Below are 20,440 nucleotides of genomic sequence, written 5' to 3'. Positions count from 1 at the left end.
AATAGACAAATAACTAGAATCAAAGCTCAATGAATGAAAGGAAGAGCTGCCCAACATATCCCCTGCTGGCGAAAGATAGACCAGAGAAGCTAATGGTTACATTCCTGCAAAGACTTGCATCCCCTCTCTAAAGCCAAGTGGAGACAGCATGAAGATGCAGCAGTGCTGGGGAGTACTCCAAGAGGCACACTCAGAGAGATGGCCTGACATGAGGGGAAGCAGAGCAGTGACCGCAGTGAGTAGGGTGGTGCTGACAGGGCATGTGAGTTACCAGTATGACACTGCATATTTGAAGTTGGTGTGAGGGTGTGTATATATTAATGTATGTTATGACTTAATATAGGGGCAGATTATAGGTTAAGTTGTGTTTCATTTTGAGCATTATTGGACTGCCTATTACAAGCCACACATTTTCATCTAACATCAGTTCCTGACCTCACACATATATGTTTGGCAACTCCAAAATCTTGTCTATGTACATCCCAGAGGAGTTGACGCTGTTACTGCCAACTCCAAAAGTCTTCCAATTTAATATTAAACAGGTTTAATATTATTATTTCAAAAATTACTGAAAGGAGTGTTACTTATCAATCTAATCCTCACTGCTCCACAGCAGCTGTTCCAGTGGTCTACTTTAGCAATTAAAGTGACAAAGTCCCATGTATTCAGGAACTAACCTCTGAGGATGTTGATTGGGTGAAGGGTTGGGTAATTGATGAATACAGTAGGATATCACCCCTTTTAGTGGGAGTGGTAAGTAATCATTATTCCTTCCTTACAGGGCTGCCACTAGGAATTTCGGGACCCCATACTGGCAAAATTTTCGGTGCCCCCTTGAGACTCCGCCCAGGCTCCACCACAGCCCCGCCTCCACCCCTCAAACTGTTCACAGTCCCACCTCTCTATCTCTTGAAAAAACTCCACTTCTCACCAATCACACATTAACAGTTCCCATCACCAGATCACACATATAGCCAGCAGCTTTTGTTATAGCCAAAAGATTTTTCTAATCTGCCACAACAAGGCAGACTCTTTTGGCTGAGCTCTACTCTACGCTAACCTATTAAAAATTTGTTAAAATATGCAATACAATTTAGGTATATTTTTATTTATTTTCAATTTTTAATATGACCAATAATATCATATACGAGGGACAAATACACTGCACCATGACCAGATCACATATTACCACCACATAGTGACCTGTAATACCACATACAAGAAACTAATACTGCCACACCATGTCCAGATCACATATTACCACCACAGTGACCGAATAATACCAGATACAAGAGACAAATACCACCACACCATGACCAGACCACATATTACTACCACAGTGACCTATACCACATACAAGGAACAAATACTGCCACACCATAACCAGACCACATATTACCACCACATGGTGACGAATAATACCACATACAGGGAACAAATACAGCTACACCATGGCCGGACAACATATTACCACCACATAGTGACTGAATATTAAAATACTGATCATTAATAAAAAAAACACAATACTATCACCAAAAGGGCCATTATACACAGGAGATCTGTACTAAGTATGCAGTGTCTGTGTACAGGTAATACAGTGATCACCGGTGACATTATACACAGGAGCTCTGTATATAGTGTCAGTGTAAAAGTAATACAGTGATCACTGGTGACATTGTACACAGGACCGCTGTACATAGTATACAGTGTATAGTGTCAGTGTACAGGTAATACACTGACTCACCAGTGACGTCTCTAGGTGTATTCCTTCAGCTTCGCTTTTCATCTTAATCCAGTAGAGACCACCATCACTTCTTCCAGCCAGGAGTCGTCTCTGCAGGAAATAACACAGTTATCTAGAGCTCCGCTTGCAGAACACATTACTTAATTTTACTTAACATAGTGTCGCTCAGCACAGGACCGCCCCCCCTTTTAAAACAGTATCCTCAAAAAATAAAATAAATACATCACTGCAGTAATAATATCCCTTAATTAGCCCCTATGGTAATAATATCCCCCAGCCTGGCTCCGTGTATCTCATTCCTGGCCCCAGGCATATGTTTTCCCATTCTGCCCTCATGAGTATCAATCCTGCCCCATCTGTCCCATGATCCTGCCCCATCTGTTCCCATGATCCTGCCCCATCTGTCCCCATGATCCTGCTCCATCTGTCCCCATGATCCTGCCCCATCTGTCCCCATGATCCTGCTCCATCTGTCCCCATGATTCTGCCCTATCTGTCCCCATGATCCTGCCCCATCTGTCTCCATGATCCTGCTCCATCTGTCCCCATGGTCCTGCCCCATCTGTAGCCATGATCCTGCCCCATCAGTCCCCATGAACCTGCCCCATCTGTCACCATGATCCTGCCCCATGATCCTGCTCCATCTGTCCCATGACCCTGCCGCCCCATCTGTCTCCATCGTATCCATCCTGCACCATGATCCTGCCCCATCTGTCTCCATCCTGCCCCCGTGTCTCACATCCTGCCCCCGTGTCTCACATTCTTCCCCGTGTCTCACATTCTGCCCCCGTGTCTCACATTCTGCCCCGTGTCTCACATTCTGCCCCCTGTGTCTCACATCCTGCCCCGTGTCTCATTCTGCCCCGTGTCCCACATTCTTCCCCTGTGTTGTTTCCATTGCTTCACCTTTGTGTTTTCATTCTGCCCCTGTGTTATTTCCATTCCTGCCCCGTGTTGCTTCCATTCCTGCACCGTGTTGTTTCCATTCCTGCCCCCTGTGTTTTCATTCTGCCCCGTTTTGTTTTCATTCTGCCCCTTTGTTGTTTTCATTCTGCCCCGTGTTTTCATTCTGCCCCCGTGTTTTCATTCTGCCGTGTTGTTTTCATTCTGCCCTGTTTTCATTCTGCCCCGTGTTTTCTTCATTCTGCCCCCTGTGTCTTCTTCATTCTGCCACGTGTTTTCATTCTGCCCCCTGTGTTGTTTTCATTCTGCCCCCTCTGTTTTCATTCTGCTCCTTGTGTTTTCTTCATTCTGCCCCCTGTGGTGTTTTCATTCTGCCCCCTGTGTTTTCATTCTGCTCCCTGTGTTTTCTTCATTCTGCCCCCTGTGGTGTTTTCATTCTGCCCCGTGTTTTCTTCATTCTGCCCCCTGTGTTTTCTTCATTCTGTCCCGTGTTTTCTCCATTCTGCCCGTGTTGTCTTCATTCTGCCCCCTGTGTTTTCTTCATTCCGCCCCCTGTGTTGTCTTCATTCTGCCCCGTGTTTTCTTCATTCCGCCCCGTGTTTTCTCCGTTCCGCCCCCTGTGTTTTCTTCATTCTGCCCCCTGTGTTGTCTTCATTCTGCCCCCTGTGTTTTCTTAATTCCGCCCCCTGTGTTGTCTTCATTCTGCCCCCTGTGTTTTCTTCATTCCGCCTCGTGTTTTCTCCGTTCCGCCCCCTGTGTTTTCTTCATTCCTGCCCCTGTGTCTCCAATCTGCCCCTGGCTTGCCGCATTCAGTAAAAAAAACAGCTTTCTTCTTTCCTGGCCATGCTCCAGCGCCGACGTCCAACCCAGACATTTTAGCGCGGACTCGCCGGCGAATGACAATGACGTCATACGCCGGCAACGTGCGCGCCTCCGATTGGCTGGCAGCTTTAACTATTGCCTTGCGGGCCCGGACGGCCAATAGAAGCTGCGTCTCGGGGCCCGCTGCGGGGCCCCTCTGCCCACCGGGCCCCATACGCCAGTCAGGGCAGTAATGCCCTGATGACGGCCCTGCTTCCTTATAATAATTTCTTCTTTTTGGCAAGTTTTCAAAACGTTGTGGAAAACCCCTTTAAAAAAATTGCAAAGTGCTTGTAAAAATAGGCAATTTGCACTTTATTTGTTAATAAAAAATCCTCTCTGTTATCAAGAACAGAGGACTTTATAATTTTATTGATTACTCCTCAGTGGCTGGTTGCCTAGATAAGGAGGACATTGTTTACAAGCTCTTTGCTATTGAGTTTGTAAGCACTGCTCTAAAGATGGCCAGATTGCTGAATCAGCTAGCTTCAGAACCATTGGACTCATCTGATGCTGTAGGGCAGGGGTGGGGAATATTTTTTCTACCAAGGGCCATTTAGATATTTATACCATCCTTCGGGGGCCATACAAACTCCGCCCATAAAGTACATCCTGACTCTGGCACTGGTGTCAGGACGTAATCTTTCATTGCATGTCCTTCAGTGTTCAGTAGTGAACACTGTGTGTGTGTGCCAACAGAGCAAGAAGACATTAATGAGCTGGTTATATTCAAAATACAGCTCCCTGCCCAAGAATGCGGTCCCTGAGAATCTGCTTGGGGACCTGATAAAAGGTCATCGAGGGCCGTAAATGGCCATAGGGAATGAGGTTTCCCGCCCTGCTGTAGGGGCTGTGAGCATTGGTGCGGGGACTGATAGGGTCACCCACTTGACCAAAACCCCCAGAAACAGCAGGGGCTAAAATGATGAAAACACAGTATCTTTTATCATAAAACTATACATCAATTTACTCATCTTCCCCTGCTCCATTACATTGTGCCTGCAGATTGGACTGCATTTCATGGTAACAGGTTCCCTTTAATGCAACATGTACATACAAGGGCAGCATCTCATCATTCATTTACCAAACTGCCTAGCTTATTATTTTACATACCGTAATCATATACAAATTTGTGATTAATGGTAAATTAATATTTGCATATAGCTAAAAAGAGGCCCCCCAGATTCAATGTTACCGGTCAGACCTTGGCACACTAGTCCGACAGACATAAATGATCAAAGATATTGTAGTTTTAGGGATGGTGCTTACAGCCGTTATAATTGGATGAGTGTTAGCTGTTGTTTGGATGGATATCACTCGTCCCCATCTTATTCTATGGGGCTGGGCACATTTTTCTTCTCAGACTGAGACGGTCCTAAGAAAAAATCGCAGCATGCACGAGTTGCCTCCAATAATAATTGGAACGCAGTCGCCCATTCATGCATATGGATCCGTTGAAAAGATTGTGCTGCACTCAGATGACATCTGAGTGTGGTCCGATCTTCACAGAGTGACGGGAGAAGATGGAGATTTTTGTTTTTTCATTTTCCACATCCAAGAAAATCGGATCACACTCTGATCAAACTCTATTATAGTGTAATCGGACTGATTTCCTGGGATGACAGTCGCCTTACATAGCAATACATAGTCTCCCTAAATTATTTGTATTCTTCAATTTTCTTTATAGCTATGGAAAAAGGGAGAATGAGATGTATTTCTGCACTAACCATCCTCTTAATAAAATAGCTGTGGTAGATCTTGAGTTTCCACATTGCAGTAACATAGGTGCAGTGTAGCATCAGTCTCCATGAAGGCAATGCACTGACACTTGTGGATGAGCTAGTCCAGGTCCATGGAGCTGTCACAGCCAGGACAGAGGCGTGCATGAGGCTGAGCCCTAGAACAGAACTTCGCAGAGTTAGTAATAGTGCTGGCACCAGTGACTGTACAATCCCCACCCTTCCAGGCATGCTCAGTCACATCCCACAAGCGGGGGGCTAGAACCAGATTGCTTCTGCCGCTTTCTATATAAGGGTGAAAGACAAAGGACAAGGAGACACCAAGTGACCACAAACTACTGACAGCTGATGCCAAACTTGTGTTCAGCTTGCGAAGGACTGTAAGGAAGGAAGGAACACACACACACAGGGGCTGGCGGGCAGCACAAGGAGGATCTGTTGTGATCTGGAGATCTCAGCCTGGGACACCCAAGAGAAGAAGGGTACAGTACAAAAGAATGCAGCCCAGATAGAGAGAAGGGCTGGGGAGGGTGGGGATAGCCCAGTCTATGTATGTAGTGTGCACACAGGGTAGGAAGTGTGGCAGGCTGAGTGTATGGAGGAGAGAGGATGTGCTGCCCAGCTTAGAAGAAGTCACAGGACTCTGAGGTTGTGTATGCATTCATCTTACAGTAAGGATCCCCACCCTGGGCAGAAGACAAGATGAGGTGCAGCAGCACTGGGCATCTCCAAGGACCATGGATCCTACTTGCAGGACTGATACTTCAGCTTTCATGTGTTCCTCCACCAGCTGAGGCTGAGGAGCCTTCATGTCAAGGAGCCTTTGACCTCTACTTCGTCCTGGACAAGTGAGTATAAGGGCTGAGTTCTGGGGGATCCGGCTGTGAAGCAGTTAATGAGCTGATAGGACTGGAGCATCCTCCCTTGTGCTGAGCTCATTGTATGAGTGCTGATCTGATTTCCTCTGGCCCCAGGAGTGCATTACAGGTCAGGCAGATGTTAACCATTGGCCTCTCCAGTCACGCCATCCTCCAGCATTATACAGCAGGGGTGAGGATGGCGGAGACAGATGTGCAGTGTAGGGCTGCTGCTGGAGGACAGCTGCCTGCAAGACATCACAGTCACTGTGTACTACCAGGGATATCCTGTCATACAGCTGAGACACAAAGTAACATTGGCTACCAGCACTACTTCCATATTTGTTGTTTTGTGTTTATTCAATATATCTGGTGATCTCTGCCATTGGGGGGAAAGTTATGTAGTTGTGGAAAGTCTGGATGTAAAAGAGTTAAAGGTGCCTGGGGGTGGAAGAGCATGGGTTTAAGAAAGGCTCCTCCCCAGAAGGGGTTAAAAGACGGGTCTTCATGAGCAGAAGTTGGTTTCGGTAATAATAAAGCTTTGACACCTTCTTTCCTTCCTCTTACAAATTATCTGTACACTTGTAACTTCAGCACAGCAGCTCTGATGACCTATCATCATCACACAAACCTCTGCACTGTCCAAGGCTGCACTCCATGGAGGCCTGTAAACTAACCTAGGGGTGGAGAGATTTTTTTTGTATTGGTATTGATTAACCTGTAGATATCTAGTACATCATGCCTGAATAAGTGAACTTTTTTTTTACCATGTGGAATATTTCCCTAACAAAACTACATTTCTATTAGGGCAATACCAAATCTGGCCTCCATTACTGCCCCCACACAGTATCCAGCTTTACCAGGTTCCAAAATGGGAAATCCTTCTAGTTATGTATCAGTTCCTGTAGTAAGGATTTATTAGAATTGCAATTTAGTGTCACCAGAGACTGAAAAGATGGTATTACTGTTATGCTTTGCTTGTATAGCACATTCATACTCGGCAGCGCTCTACAGACATTATCATCGCTGTCCCCGGTGGGGCTCACAATCTAAATTCCCTATCAGTATGTCTATGGAATGTGGGAGGAAACCGGAGAACCTGGAGGAAACCCACAAAAACACGGAGAGAACATACAAACTCCTTGCAGATGTCCTTGGTGGGATTTGAACCCAGGACAATGGTTGGTGTCCTGTGCTAACCACTGAGCCACCATGTTGCTGATAAGCTATTGGAGGTTATATGATCACTAGTCACAAAAGTGGCTTCCCAATTAAGTAGCTTTCTAGAATAGTCAAAGACACTTGTTATTGGATTATTTTTTTCTTGTTTTCTCACATTTCATTTTACAAATATTGAGATAGGATTGTCTATAGGATTCAGATTTGTAGCCTGTGATATAAAGTATAGACTGTCTGACCTTCTGTTTTGATGATCCTTGAAGTGTAAAAGTTTAGTTTTCCGGTATGTGAAGAAACGGTCTCGGAGCTAACCTTGTCCGTGTGTCCGTGTGTGCACGTAGGCCATCCATGTCTCATCCGTGTGTAGTCCGTGTGTCCGTTTTTCTTGTCCGTGTGCTGTCAGTGTGCTGTCCATGTCCTTTTTTTGAAACATTTTTTTCCATTTTAACCCTATGAATTAAAAAATGCACACGGACAGCACACGGATGGCATCCGTGTGCGGTACGTGTTTACATGCACCCATTGACTTTAATGGGTCCGTGTGATCTGTGCACTCCCACGAACACTGACATGTCTCAGTGTTTTGCACACGGACACACGGTCCGTGAAAACACGCTGACATCTACAGAGACACATTCATTTTGATGTGTCTACATGTGTCAGTGTCTCCGGTACGTGAGGAAACTGTAACCACACGTACCAGAGCCACTGACGTGTGAAACCGGCCTCACAGGTCCCTCAGTGATGAACTAATTATGAAGGTTTTAACAACCAAGAGTCCACACAATGTGCGATTACTAGTGAAAGAAAAGGCATTTTAGGCCAGTCTCACACATCCAGATAATTCCGGTACCGGAAAAATCGGTACCGGAGTTATCCGTGTCCGTGTGTCCGTGAGCTCACGTGGCACATCAGTGTGGCACACGTGCGGCAGCCGTGTGCCACCCGTGTGCCGACTGAGCACCACACGGACCGTGCAGGAGACAGCGCTACAGTAAGCGCTGTCCCCAGCGTGGTGCTGAAGCCGCCATTCATCCCTTCTCTCCAGCAGCGTTCGCTGGAGAGAAGGAATGAAAAATCAATGTTTTTTTATTATTTTTGTCTTTAAAATCAAGTTCCTTGTCACCTCCCGCCTCCCACCCCCTGTGCGCCCGCCCGCTGGAAATAAAATACTCACCCAGCTCCCTCGATGCTTCCTCTCAGCACCGCAGCTTGTCCTGTATGAGCAGTCATGTGGTGCCGCTCATTACAGTGATGAATATGCGGCTCCACCCATATGGGAGGTGGAGCCGCATATTCATCACTGTAATGAGCGGCACCACGTGACCGCTCATACAGGACAAGCTGCGGCGCTGAGAGGAAGCATCGAGGGAGCTGGGTGAGTATTTTAATGCCGGCGGGCGGGCGCACAGGGGGTGGGAGGGGGGAGGTGACAAGGAACTTGATTTTAAAGACAAAAATACAGTAATAAAAAAACATTGATTTTTCATTCCTTCTCTCCAGCGAATGCTGCTGGAGAGAAGGGATGAATGGCTGCTTCAGCACCATGCTGGGGACAGCGCTTACTGTAGAGCTGTCTCCTGCACGGCACACGGACGGCACACAGACAGCATCTGTGTGTGGTACGTGTTTTACACGGACCCATTGATTTTAATGGGTCCGTGTGATCCATGCGCTCCTACGAACACTGACATGTCTCTGTGTTTTTCAAACGGACACACGGTCCGTGAAAACACGCTGACATGTGCAGAGACACATTGATTTTAATGTGTCTACGTGAGTCAGTGTCTCCGGAACGTGAGAAAACTGTCACAACACGTACCGGAGCCACTGACGTGTGAAACAGGCCTTAGAGGGGGTGTCTGTCCTGGCTTATAGGGTGTTATCCCATGTTGAGGATATCCATCTATAAGGCTAGGGTCGCACAACAGTTATTTTCTATAATCCGAGAGAATCTGGCCAATTATGCTAATCATACTCTGATGACACTCAGATCAGAGTGTAATCATAGAGTCATCTGATAGTCTCAGATGTGGAGAAGATGGAGAAAAAAATCTCATTCTTCTTCATTCTGTCAGTCAATGAAAATTGGATTGCACTCAAATGTCATCCCAGTGCAGTCCAATATTTTTCATGGACTCATTGACTTGCGTGGCTGAGTGCGATCCGTTAATCTGAACCAACTTGGGCATACTGCGGTCCTGTCCAAGGAAAAAAATTGGATCTGTGCATGGCCCAATTGAATCCGATGTTTTGTAGGATTGCTCTCAGACTGAAAATACGGTCATCTACACAAACCCTTAGAGCAGTGTTTCTCATCTCCAGTCCTCATTCGCACCAACAGGTCATGTTTTCAGGATTGCCTTAGTTATAGGTAATAATTTCATCACAATGCACAAGCATTAATTCCATCACATATTGTAATATGGAAATCCTGAAAACATGACCTTGTTGGTGGGTCTTGAGGACTGGAGTTGAGAAACACTGCCTTACAGGGATATGCCATAATAAGGTCTATGGATCCTTTTAAGTATGAATTATGTATTTGAGCAGTGCAAATGATGCTATTATGATATTAACTGGCTACAAAGATCTGCTAATTCAGCGGGTAACATGAAACATAATAAAGGCTTTAACTCTATACTATCCAGTGGTATGGTGAAACAGTTCATCCTACGAAAGAAGTTAAATACGGTAGTTTGCGACAACAACCTGTCATAGCTTATGAGCAACCTATTATAATGTATATGAGTTTTATGCCACATAGGACACAATGGTGGTAAGAGAAGAGCAAACCTTTAAGTAGTCACTGGTAGTTCTGAAACATTAAGGCTATGTGCACACTTTGCGGATTTGTGTGTGGATTTTTCCGCACCGTTTTTGCAAAATCCACAGATAAAACGCAGTGCGTTTTACCCGCGGATTTACTTCGGATTTTGTGTGGATTCCACCTGCGGAATCCTATTGAGGAGCAGATGTAAACCGCTGCGGAATCCGCACAAAGAATTAACATGCTGTGGAAAATAAACCACAGCGTTTCTGCGCATTTTTTTCCTCAGCATGTGCACTGCGGATTTGGTTTTCCATAGGTTTACATGGTACTGTACATCGCATGGAAAACTGCTGCGGATCTGCAGCGGCCAATCCGCTGCTGATCCGCAGCAAAATCCGCAACGTTTGCACATACCCTTATGCAGTATTCCAGACTAAACAGATTGTCACCAATCCACTTGAGTGGTAATAAGTATTAGATTGGTGTGTCTCTATTACTGGGACCACAACTAATTGCTTGAATGGAGGATTCATGTCCCCTGCTCTCCCCTGGCTGCATTACCTTCATTCCACCCCCTCCTTGCTACAGTTTTGTTGCGAAGGAGGAACCTGTTGAGAATACAGATCATAGGTCTTTCATTTTGGTGGTTGGTGAAATTTCAAGTATTGGGACCCACACTGATCTAAGATACCAGTCACGTGTGGGGTTTAGCAGCGATGACCCTCAAGCCTGCAGGAAGCCTGGAAGATGGGCACTCTTTAAAATAAATAATGGGACAAGCCCTTTACTTTCTGCCGTAATAACAGTAAACGACATCGCCCATTAAAAGTCCTAGAAAAACGAAAGTGGATGTTGGAATACAGATGACTGTATATATTGGATATCACGGAGAAAGGATATGTCGGGGGTTTCTATGAAAATTACGAGTCTGTTTTCTTATGGGATCTGAAAACAAATTCCATTAATGTTTCTGCTGAGTTATAATCTGAGTGATTCGTGATTACCAGTCCACTTTGCAATGTGTTTGGTATGACCAGTTGTGGTGGCTTGCTTCCATATTTGCTAAGAATTGCTAATGTACCAACTCTCACTGTATCAAGAAGTTCAAGTCCCCTTTCCTAATGGACTAATATGGTCACATCTGTTTGCTCCAAATGGAAAAATGTGGCACACTGAGCAGCTGTAATGCAATTACTAAGACAGTGCTTTATGGCTGTTTCCCAGACTTCTATAAATTCAAAGAAGCTAAGGTACTTTAAGCCTTCCTTTTTTTTAAGAGGAAGTGCCCTATTAGATGTGTATGTCATATCATGCAAGTAATATATCACTTTTATTACCTCTTTAATTATTATTTTTTAATACTACTTTTAGGCATAATAATTGAGATACACAAGAGGTGTTACATTCTTTTCCAACCCTGCTTCTATAACCTCTGCCTCTATCATTAGGTGGTCACTCAATTATACTACGGACAGCGCTGGGTGATGGAGGTGCAGTCTAGCCAAGTGTATAGGTGTGGCTGGGTCTTTTTCACCTAGTCAGGGAATCTGTGTGTATCTGCTAATCAGCACATGTACAGTTGTGCTCAAAAGTTTACATACCCTGGCAGAATTTTTGCTTTCTTGGCCTTTTTTCAGAAAATATGAATGATAACACCAAAACTTTTTCTTAACTCATTGTTAGTTGTTGGGTGAAGCCAATTATGGTCAAACTACTGTATTTTCGCTTTTTAAATCATAAGGACAACCCAATACATCCAAGTGACCCTGATCAAAAGTTCACATACCCTGGTGATTTTGACCTAATAACATGCACAGAAGTTCACACAAATGGGTTTGAATGGCTACTAAAGGTAACTTCCTCACCTGTGACCTGTTTGCTTGTAATTATTGTGTGCATAAAAGCTGAGTGAGTTTCTGGGATCCAGACAGACTATTGCATCTTTCATCCAGCCACTGATGTTTCCGGATTGTGAGTCATGGGGAAAGCAAAAGAATTGTCAACGGATCTACGGGAAAAGGTAGTTGAACTGTATAAAACAGGAAAGGGATACAAAAAGATATACAAGGAATTGATAATGTCTGTCAGCGGCGTTCAAACAGTGATTAACAAATGGAAAATCAGGGGCTCTGTAAAGACAAAATCATGGTCAGGTAGACCAACAAAAATGTCCACAACTGCCAGGAAAATTGTTCGGGATGCAGAGAAAAACTCACAAATAACATCAGCTGAAATACTAGACTCTCGAAAACTAGTGGGGTGGCTGTTTCAAGATGCACAATAAGGAGGTACTTGAAGAAAAATGGGCTGCATGGTCGAGTTGCTAGAAGAAAGCCATTACTGTGCAAATGTCACAAAGTATCAGCAGACCGTTATCAGCAAATACTGGAGGCAAATTTGCACTCATCAGCCCGGAAGCTGGGCATGGTATATACTTGGACATTCCAACATGACAATGATCCAAAACACAAGGCCAAGTCGACCTGTCATTGGCTACCACAGAATAAAGTGAAGGTTCTGGAGTGACCATCTCAGTCTCCTAACCTCAATAGCATTGAGCCACTCTGGGGAGATCTTAAGCGTGCAGTTCATGCTAGAGAGCCCAGGAATTTACAGGAACTTGAGGCTTTTTGCTATGAAAAGTGGGCAGCTTCACCATCTGAGAAAATAAAGAACCTCATCCACAGCTACCACAAAAGACTTCAAGCTGTCATTGATGTTAGAGGACGCAGTACACGGTATTCAGAAATGGGGTATGTGAACTTTTGAGCATGGACATTTGGATGTTTTGGGTTGTCATTATTATTTAAAAAGAAAAAATACAGTAGTTTGACAATGAATAGCTTCACCCAACCACTAACCATGAGTGGAAAAAAGATTTGGTGTTATCATTCATATTCTCTGAAAAAAGGCCAAGAAAGCAAAAATGCTGCCAGGGTATGTAAACTTTTGAGCACAACTTTAACTAGCTCCCTGCTGTGAGCTTTATTTGGGCACCACATCCTATTTAAACTCCCAGCAGTTTGCTAGGAATTGCCAGTTTTAAGTATTTGCTGGCCACGGTCTGCTTTCCTTTGAGCTCCAGCTTCCTGATTCATCTTATGTGATACCTGTTGCTAACCTCGGACTGTTTCATCCATCCATTGACCTCGTCAATCTCCTGATCTTTTCCGTGAGTTTTTCCTTTATCTTCCATTTCTGGTTTTCACCAGGCTCGTCGACTATCTTTTACCAGATCCCTCCTTTACCTGACAACCACTTAATGCACGTAACGTAGAGAACCCTGCTGTAAACCTAGATCCCTGTGCAGTGATTAGACAGTGACGGCCAGGATTCCACTGGGACCTGCTGAGCCGAGTGGCTTGAGAAAAGTCTGTCTGTGATGGCCTTATAATGATAATAATAATCTTTATTTTTATATAGCGCTAACATATTCTGCAGCGCTTTACAGTTTGCACACATAATCATCGCTGTCCTCAATGGGGCTCACAATCTAAATTCCCTATCAGTATGTCTTTGGAATGTGGGAGGAATCCGGAGAACCGGGTTGGAAACCCACGCAAACACGGGGAAACCATACAAACTCCTTGCAGATGTTTTCCTTGGTGGGATTTAGAGCTGTCATGCTTTCACGTAGTTATTTTTGATATTAATAAGGTTATTTTTTTCTTTCATTACATTTGTTCTGTACTATGTTGCACTGTCCATTTTTCTCCTTGGCTCGGAGTTTGTTGTGCCTGATAGCCTTCTACCTAACAGAAGACGTGAATATGTTTCAACACTGAGTCACTTTTTTTCAGTGTGCCAGCAATTACCCATGTGCTGGATGCACATTCACTGGTCTTATTCCACTGAGTTCTGCTAAACTGGTTTTAATAGTAACAGCAATATACAGATGTGACTGAGTACGTGTCTCTGGCCAGCACTCATCAAACTCCGCAGTGTCTTGAATATGCTTTTCAGAAATGTTGGCCCAAGTCTCTGCGCACATCTCAACTCTTGATCATTAGATTGCAAAGCTTTGGTTTAACCCAGAAGATTGCCATATGTGTGGAGCACCGCATTTGAGGAAATGTTTACCTCTCCAGACCACACAAATCTAGAATTAACTTTCTCATAATTCAAAGTACTAATATTCTCTTAGCACTGGAATTATAAAAGTCTGGAATTTTAGTGATTGCTGTCAGAGACAGTACAGAACACATTGCACTTCCATCAACAAAAACCCAAACTACGTATTAATGTTCCTGTAATTTCTAGATTGAATCCACATTGTTTGTTATTTGTAAGATGTCATGTTCACTGGGAAGGCTTATGGAAATTCCAGTGCAGAAACATGTACTTCAAAAAAAGGGATGAGATTTACAAAGCAAAATCTGCCAGAATTGCGTCGCAAAAGATGCAATTGAATGAAGGGCTTCAAATTAATTTTTTGCCACTTTTTATATTTACAGAGACATTCTGCATTATTGTATTAAATAAGACAATCTTAAAGGGAAGCCGTGGGCAGGTTTTTGCTTTGTAATCTGACAGCAGCACGATGTAGAGAAGTAAACCCCTATTCCAGTGAAGTATCACTTCATTTCCTGGGTGCCGCAGTTTTGAGAGAAACTTAGTTTTCTCTGCTGTACATCTAGCAGGGCTTGAAATGTTGAGCCTGTGTAAACTCGCCTACACCAATGATTGGCAGCTTTATGTGAACAAATTATATTGACAGAAAGCTGCTCATCAGTGGTGAAGGTGGGGTTGGATCAGGAGGCGCGCAACACATAGTCCTGTAGTGATAATCTCCTGCTGGTAAAACAGTCAACAAAGCCCAGTAAGTGACACATAGTTGGATTAAGTGTCCCTGCCTCTCAATTATGGTACTCTGAGATTACATAGCAAAACCTACTGACGGATTCCTGTAAAGGGAATTTGTCAATGGGTTTTTGTTATGTAATCTGACAGCAGCATAAGACAGAGACCTTGATCCTAACTATATTTCACTTAGTTTACTGAGAGCAGCAGTTATGATAGAGGCACAGTTTTCTCTGCTGCAGATGTAGCAGAGCTCACTTGTTAACCCTGCCCACATCATTACTGCTTTTTATGTACATTTTATAGTGACAATTGGCTGCTGGAGCGTGGTTGGACTAGGATGCAGGAGGTCAGTTGTCCTGAAATGAAAAGCTTCTATCATCTTTATTTTTTAATTCTTTTATATATGTGCTTTCTTCTATTTGGACAATGAAAACATTCTCTTTTTTAAACTTTTGATGATAAATATTATATTAAGTTTCATGTGATTTCTCATGTTGATTGGTGACTCCAGTTAGCCCATATGGAGATATACTAACCAACCTTGAGACACGTGAGGAAGGCTAGATACAGCCGAAATGCCTTGTGTTTTTAGATACTTTTTTTTTTATTCTTCTGGTACTTTTTTGGTAATTTGATTTCATCTACTACTTTGGGAGCACCCTTCACCTGGTAGCTTCACCTTCATTGCTTTACAATGTGTAACACACAAGTTGTAATCTACCAGTTAGGCCTAGTTCACGAGTCCATATAAAACATGTGCATGAAAAAAGTGTTTTCCATCAGTGTGTTACTCGTATGTCCATTTTGACTTTCAGTGTTTGGTCCGTGTGTCCGTTTTTACCATCAGTGTCTCATCAGTGTTTGGTCCGTATGTCCTTTTTTACCTTCAGTGTCTCATCAGTGTTTGGTCCGTATGTCCGTTTTTACCATCAGTGTCTCGTCAGTGTTTGGTCCGTATGTCCTTTTTTACCTTCAGTGTCTCATCAGTGTTTGGTCCGTATGTCCTTTTTTACCTTCAGTGTCTCATCAGTGTTTGGTCCGTATGTCTTTTTTTACCTTCAGTGTCTCATCAGTGTTTGGTCTGTATGTCCTTTTTTACCTTCAGTGTCTCATCAGTGTTTGGTCCATATGTCCTTTTTTACCTTCAGTGTCTCATCAGTGTTTGGTCCGTATGTCCTTTTTTACCTTCAGTGTCTCATCAGTGTTTGGTCCTTATGTCCTTTTTTACCTTCAGTGTCTCATCAGTGTTTGGTCCGTATGTCCTTTTTTACCTTCAGTGTCTCATCAGTGTTTGGTCCGTATGTCCTTTTTTACCTTCAGTGTCTCATCAGTGTTTGGTCCGTATGTCAGTTTTTACCATCAGTGTGTCATCAGTGTTTGGTCCGTATGTCAGTTTTTACCATCAGTGTGTCTTCTGTGTTTTTTATAGATGGATAAAAAAATAAATGAATTACAAAGCTTCTCCTATATTTTTCAATGTTAAACACGGACAGCACTTGGACGACACACTGACATCATCCGTGTGCTGTACGTATTTTTCATGGACCTATAGACTTGTATATGCCCTTGTTATCCATGCTGCCAGAAAAAAACAGACATGTCTCTGTGTGCTTCGTGCAGACACACGGTCTGTCTAACAGCACGGACACATGTTCATAGCACCATAGGATATAATGGCTATGGGTGATGTCCCTGATAATGACGGATACCACACGTACTGGAAACATGGAGTGTGAGTGAGCCCTTACACAGTATATCAGGTACCTGAATCCCAAGTCCTTGTGACTGTTCCAGGAATAAATGAGGAATCCTGCTAGTTATGGAATGGCATCCACTCATAGTTGGATCACACCTTCTAAAACCACTTCCTAACTGAATACATAGAGGAAATAAGGTACAGTCATGGGCACCTTCCAGCAGTAAAATGAATTTCAAAGATTTTTTTATACTATGTATTCAGTGAGGAAGTGGTTTTAGATCATCTGATCGGACAGAGAGTGGCTGTTTTTCCGTAACAAAGAGGATTTCTCATTTTTCTTGGATCAGTACTTAGCTTCATTCTTCTGCGGTGCTAGAGCACAACTTCTGGCTTAGGCCATGTTGATACTAATTTTAGTCAGTATTGACCTCAGTATTGGGTCAGCATTTCACCTCAGTATTTGGTCAGTATTTTACCCCAAGTATTTTGTCAGTATTTTACCTCAGTATTTGATCAGTATTTTACCTCAGTAAAGCCAAAACCCGGAGTGGGTAATAAATACAGAAGTGGTGACGTGTTTCTATTATACTTTTCCTCTGATTGTTCCACTGAGGTAAAATACTGACCAAATACTGAACATGTGCACGTAGCCTTACTGATATGTACTATTACATGAAAAAAACTCTTTCCTTATGCTGTTACTGCGCCTTAATTATATTCATGTCTGTTGTTTACTACTAAAGAATGTTTTTCTACTAACGTAATTGTATTTCCTAGATTATAATAGATATAAACATAGTATAACTTGGAATGTGTATTGCTATCCATGATCCATGTATAACCAGGCATTTACCGTATTTTCCGGCGTATAAGACGACTTTTTAACCCCTCAAAATCTTCTTAAAAGTCGGGGGTCGTCTTATACGCCGGGTACAGATAAAATGTGCATATGGTGGGTGGGGGGGAGTGGTCCCGATGACTAAGACAGGGGGCGTCTCACAGTAAAGTGTGAGTGGAGTATATCCCCCTATTACCTCATTGCGGCAGCGTGGGGGTCTCTGTGCTGGGAGCGGCAGCTCCTCTTCGTGCCGTGGGTGCTCTGTGCTGTGGGGCGGCGGCGCATCTTCGTGCCGTGGGTGCTGTGGGGCGGCGGCGGCGACGCATCTTCTTGCAGCGTTGGGGCTCCTCCGGCATCTCCTCCAGGCCCGGAGGCACCGGCAGCCCCATTGCTGTGATGCAGTGGCCTCCGGGATAATGGCCGCTGCTCAGATTCAAATCTCGTCTCCCGAGGTCTCGGGAGACGAGATCTGAATCTGAGCATGCGCCGCCCCCAGCGGCCATTTTCCCAGAGGCCACCGCATCGCAGCCTCCGGGAAAATGGCCGCTGCTCAGATTCAGATCTCGTCTCCCGAGATCTCGGGAGACGAGATCTGAATCTGAGCAGCGGCCATTTTCCCGGAGGCCACCGCATCACAGCAATGGGGCTGCCGGACTGCCTCCGGGCCTGGAGGAGATGCCGGAGAAGCCCCGACGCTGCAAGAAGATGCGCCGCCGCCGCCCCACAACACCCACGGCACAGAGCACCCACGGCACAGAGCACCCACGGCACAGAGCACCCATGGCACGAAGAGGAGCTGCCGCTCCCAGCACAGAGACCCCCACACTGCCGCAATGAGGTAATAGGGGAATATACTCCACTCACACTTTACTGTGAGACGCCCCCTCTCTTCGTCATCGGGACCACTCCCCACGCCAAAAGGCACATATTCACCGGCCCTATAAGATGACATAAGGCGTATAAGAAGACCCCCGACTTTTAAGAAGATTTTATATTTTAACTGGAAAAGTTGGGGGGTCGTCTTATACGCCCAGTCGTCTTATATGCCGGAAAATACGGTACTTTATTTTCTTAGCCTGGCATTTCCATGAGCGTTTGCATGCTTATTGCTGGTGTTAGTTGCATGTGCACACATAGCCGCGCAGCAGCAGCTGAGAACTTCCCGTTTGCTTCTTTATGCTTCCATTCGTCTCATGTTTTGTTCTGTGGAAGTGTCTAGAGACAAGCTTGGTTCCATAGCAGACACACATAACCATTTATCTGTGCCTACTAAAGGCTTCACCAGATGCAGGAGACGGTCTTAGGCAGGGTTCACATTAGCGTATCTGTGCACAGCATGTGTCTTGCGTACATGTATTTAACATTGTGTACGCAGGGACATGTGTTGGCATCAGTTTGTATGTGGATGCGTCTGCATGCGTTGTTTCGCCGCACCCGCCAAATGCAACTTGTTGCATTTTTTGTCGCGTAAAATATGTGCAGGCATGCGGATGAGTGCATCAAAACAATACATTACTGTCTATGGGAAAGCATTGGTACGAAAGGAACACGCCCATTGAGACACATCCTCCTATGCATGCGCATAAATGCAAACGCAGGCAAAAACCGCATACAAATGCATGCACATGCAGCTTTTTTTGGCGTCATGCGTAAAATGATGCGGATAAAATATGCATCGTAAGCATGCGTTTAAATGTGTTTTGGCATGCGTTTGCGCATGCAGATGATATGCTGCGCACAGATATGCTAATGTGAACTTAGCCTTAATCATTACATATAGCTAATAGTCAGGAACTCCACGGATATATTTTTAAAAGCAATATTTTAATGATGCCCATGTTGAGATGTCCTAGCAAAAGGCATTATTTGTAATAGCAAGAAAACACCATTTAAATAGAATCTATCAGCAGGTTTTTGCTATGTAATCTGACAGCAGCATGAGGTTTGGAAAGAGACATTGATTCCAATTATATATCACTTAGTTTACAGGGTGCAGCAGTTATGATAGTCACAGCTCTCAGATCTAGCAGAACTCAGATGTTAAGCCCTGTGTAACCTGGCCCACATCACTGATTAGTTGCTTTTTGTGTGCAATGTATAGTGACAGAGAGCAGCCAATCAGTGGTGGAGGGGATGGTTAGACTAGGATCCACAGGCCAGTTTTTCTGTAGTAATAATCTCCTGCTGATGAAACACTGACTGTTTTGATATCGCTTAGTAAGTGATACGTCCCTAGAATCAGGATCCTCTACATTATGTTGCTCTTAGATTGCATAGCAAAAATCTGCTGACAGATTCCCCTTAAAAAATTATCTATTAATAAGAGCACATTTAATCACTGTCTGTCATCTATTCTAACTTGCTTCTTTGCTTCTTTTAAGGTCGGGGAGTGTGGCACATAACTGGCCAGAAATCTACAACTTTGTGGAGACCCTTACAGAAAGATTTGTGAGGTAACGTTAAGTTTGACCTGTCGTATCTGTAATAAGATTGTGTGCTTGTAAGACAAAATGAAAAAATACTGTATATACTCGAGTATAAGCCGACCCGAGTATAAGCCGACCCGAGTATAAGCCGACCCCTAATTTTGCCACGAAAAACTGGGAAAACTTTATGACTCAAGTATAAGCCTAGGGTGGAAAATGCAGCAGCTACTGGTAAATGTCAAAAATAAAAATAGATGCCAATAAAAGTAAAATTAATTGAGATATCAGTAGGTTAAGGCTACTCTCACACTTGCGTTGTGTGACGTACGTCGCAATCCGTCGTTTTGGGAAAAAAACGGATCCTGCAAATGTGCTTGCAGGATGCGCTTTTTCCCATACACTTGAATTAGCTACCCATCTCGACGGATGGGCACACGTTGCATCCGTCGTGCGACGGATGCGTCGTGTTTTGGTGGACCGTCAGCACAAAAAAAGTTCCATGTAACTTTTTTTGTTCGTCGTGTCCGCCATTTTCAACCGCGCATGCGCGGCCGAAACTCCGCCCCCTCCTTCCCGGACATTACAATGGGGCAGCGGATGCGTTGAAAAACTGCATCC

General features: G+C 44.2%; 1 protein-coding gene across 1 annotated transcript in view; it reads left to right on the top strand.

Annotated features, from left to right (window-relative positions):
• The first annotated feature begins 5,533 nt into the window (after positions 1–5,533).
• ANTXR2 (ANTXR cell adhesion molecule 2) overlaps positions 5,534–20,440 on the top strand; it is a 280,690-nt gene continuing 265,783 nt past the window's right edge. The window contains exons 1-3 of the mRNA XM_077274548.1: positions 5,534–5,729; positions 5,920–6,095; positions 19,778–19,849. Of these exons, the coding sequence (XP_077130663.1) occupies positions 5,950–6,095; positions 19,778–19,849 (218 nt within the window). The 5' untranslated portion in view covers positions 5,534–5,729; positions 5,920–5,949. The remainder of the gene's footprint in view (positions 5,730–5,919; positions 6,096–19,777; positions 19,850–20,440) is intronic.

The sequence above is a fragment of the Ranitomeya variabilis genome, chromosome 1, assembly GCF_051348905.1.
Source record: "Ranitomeya variabilis isolate aRanVar5 chromosome 1, aRanVar5.hap1, whole genome shotgun sequence".
NCBI lineage: Eukaryota > Metazoa > Chordata > Amphibia > Anura > Dendrobatidae > Ranitomeya > Ranitomeya variabilis.
This window is presented reverse-complemented; position numbering and strand designations above follow the sequence as displayed.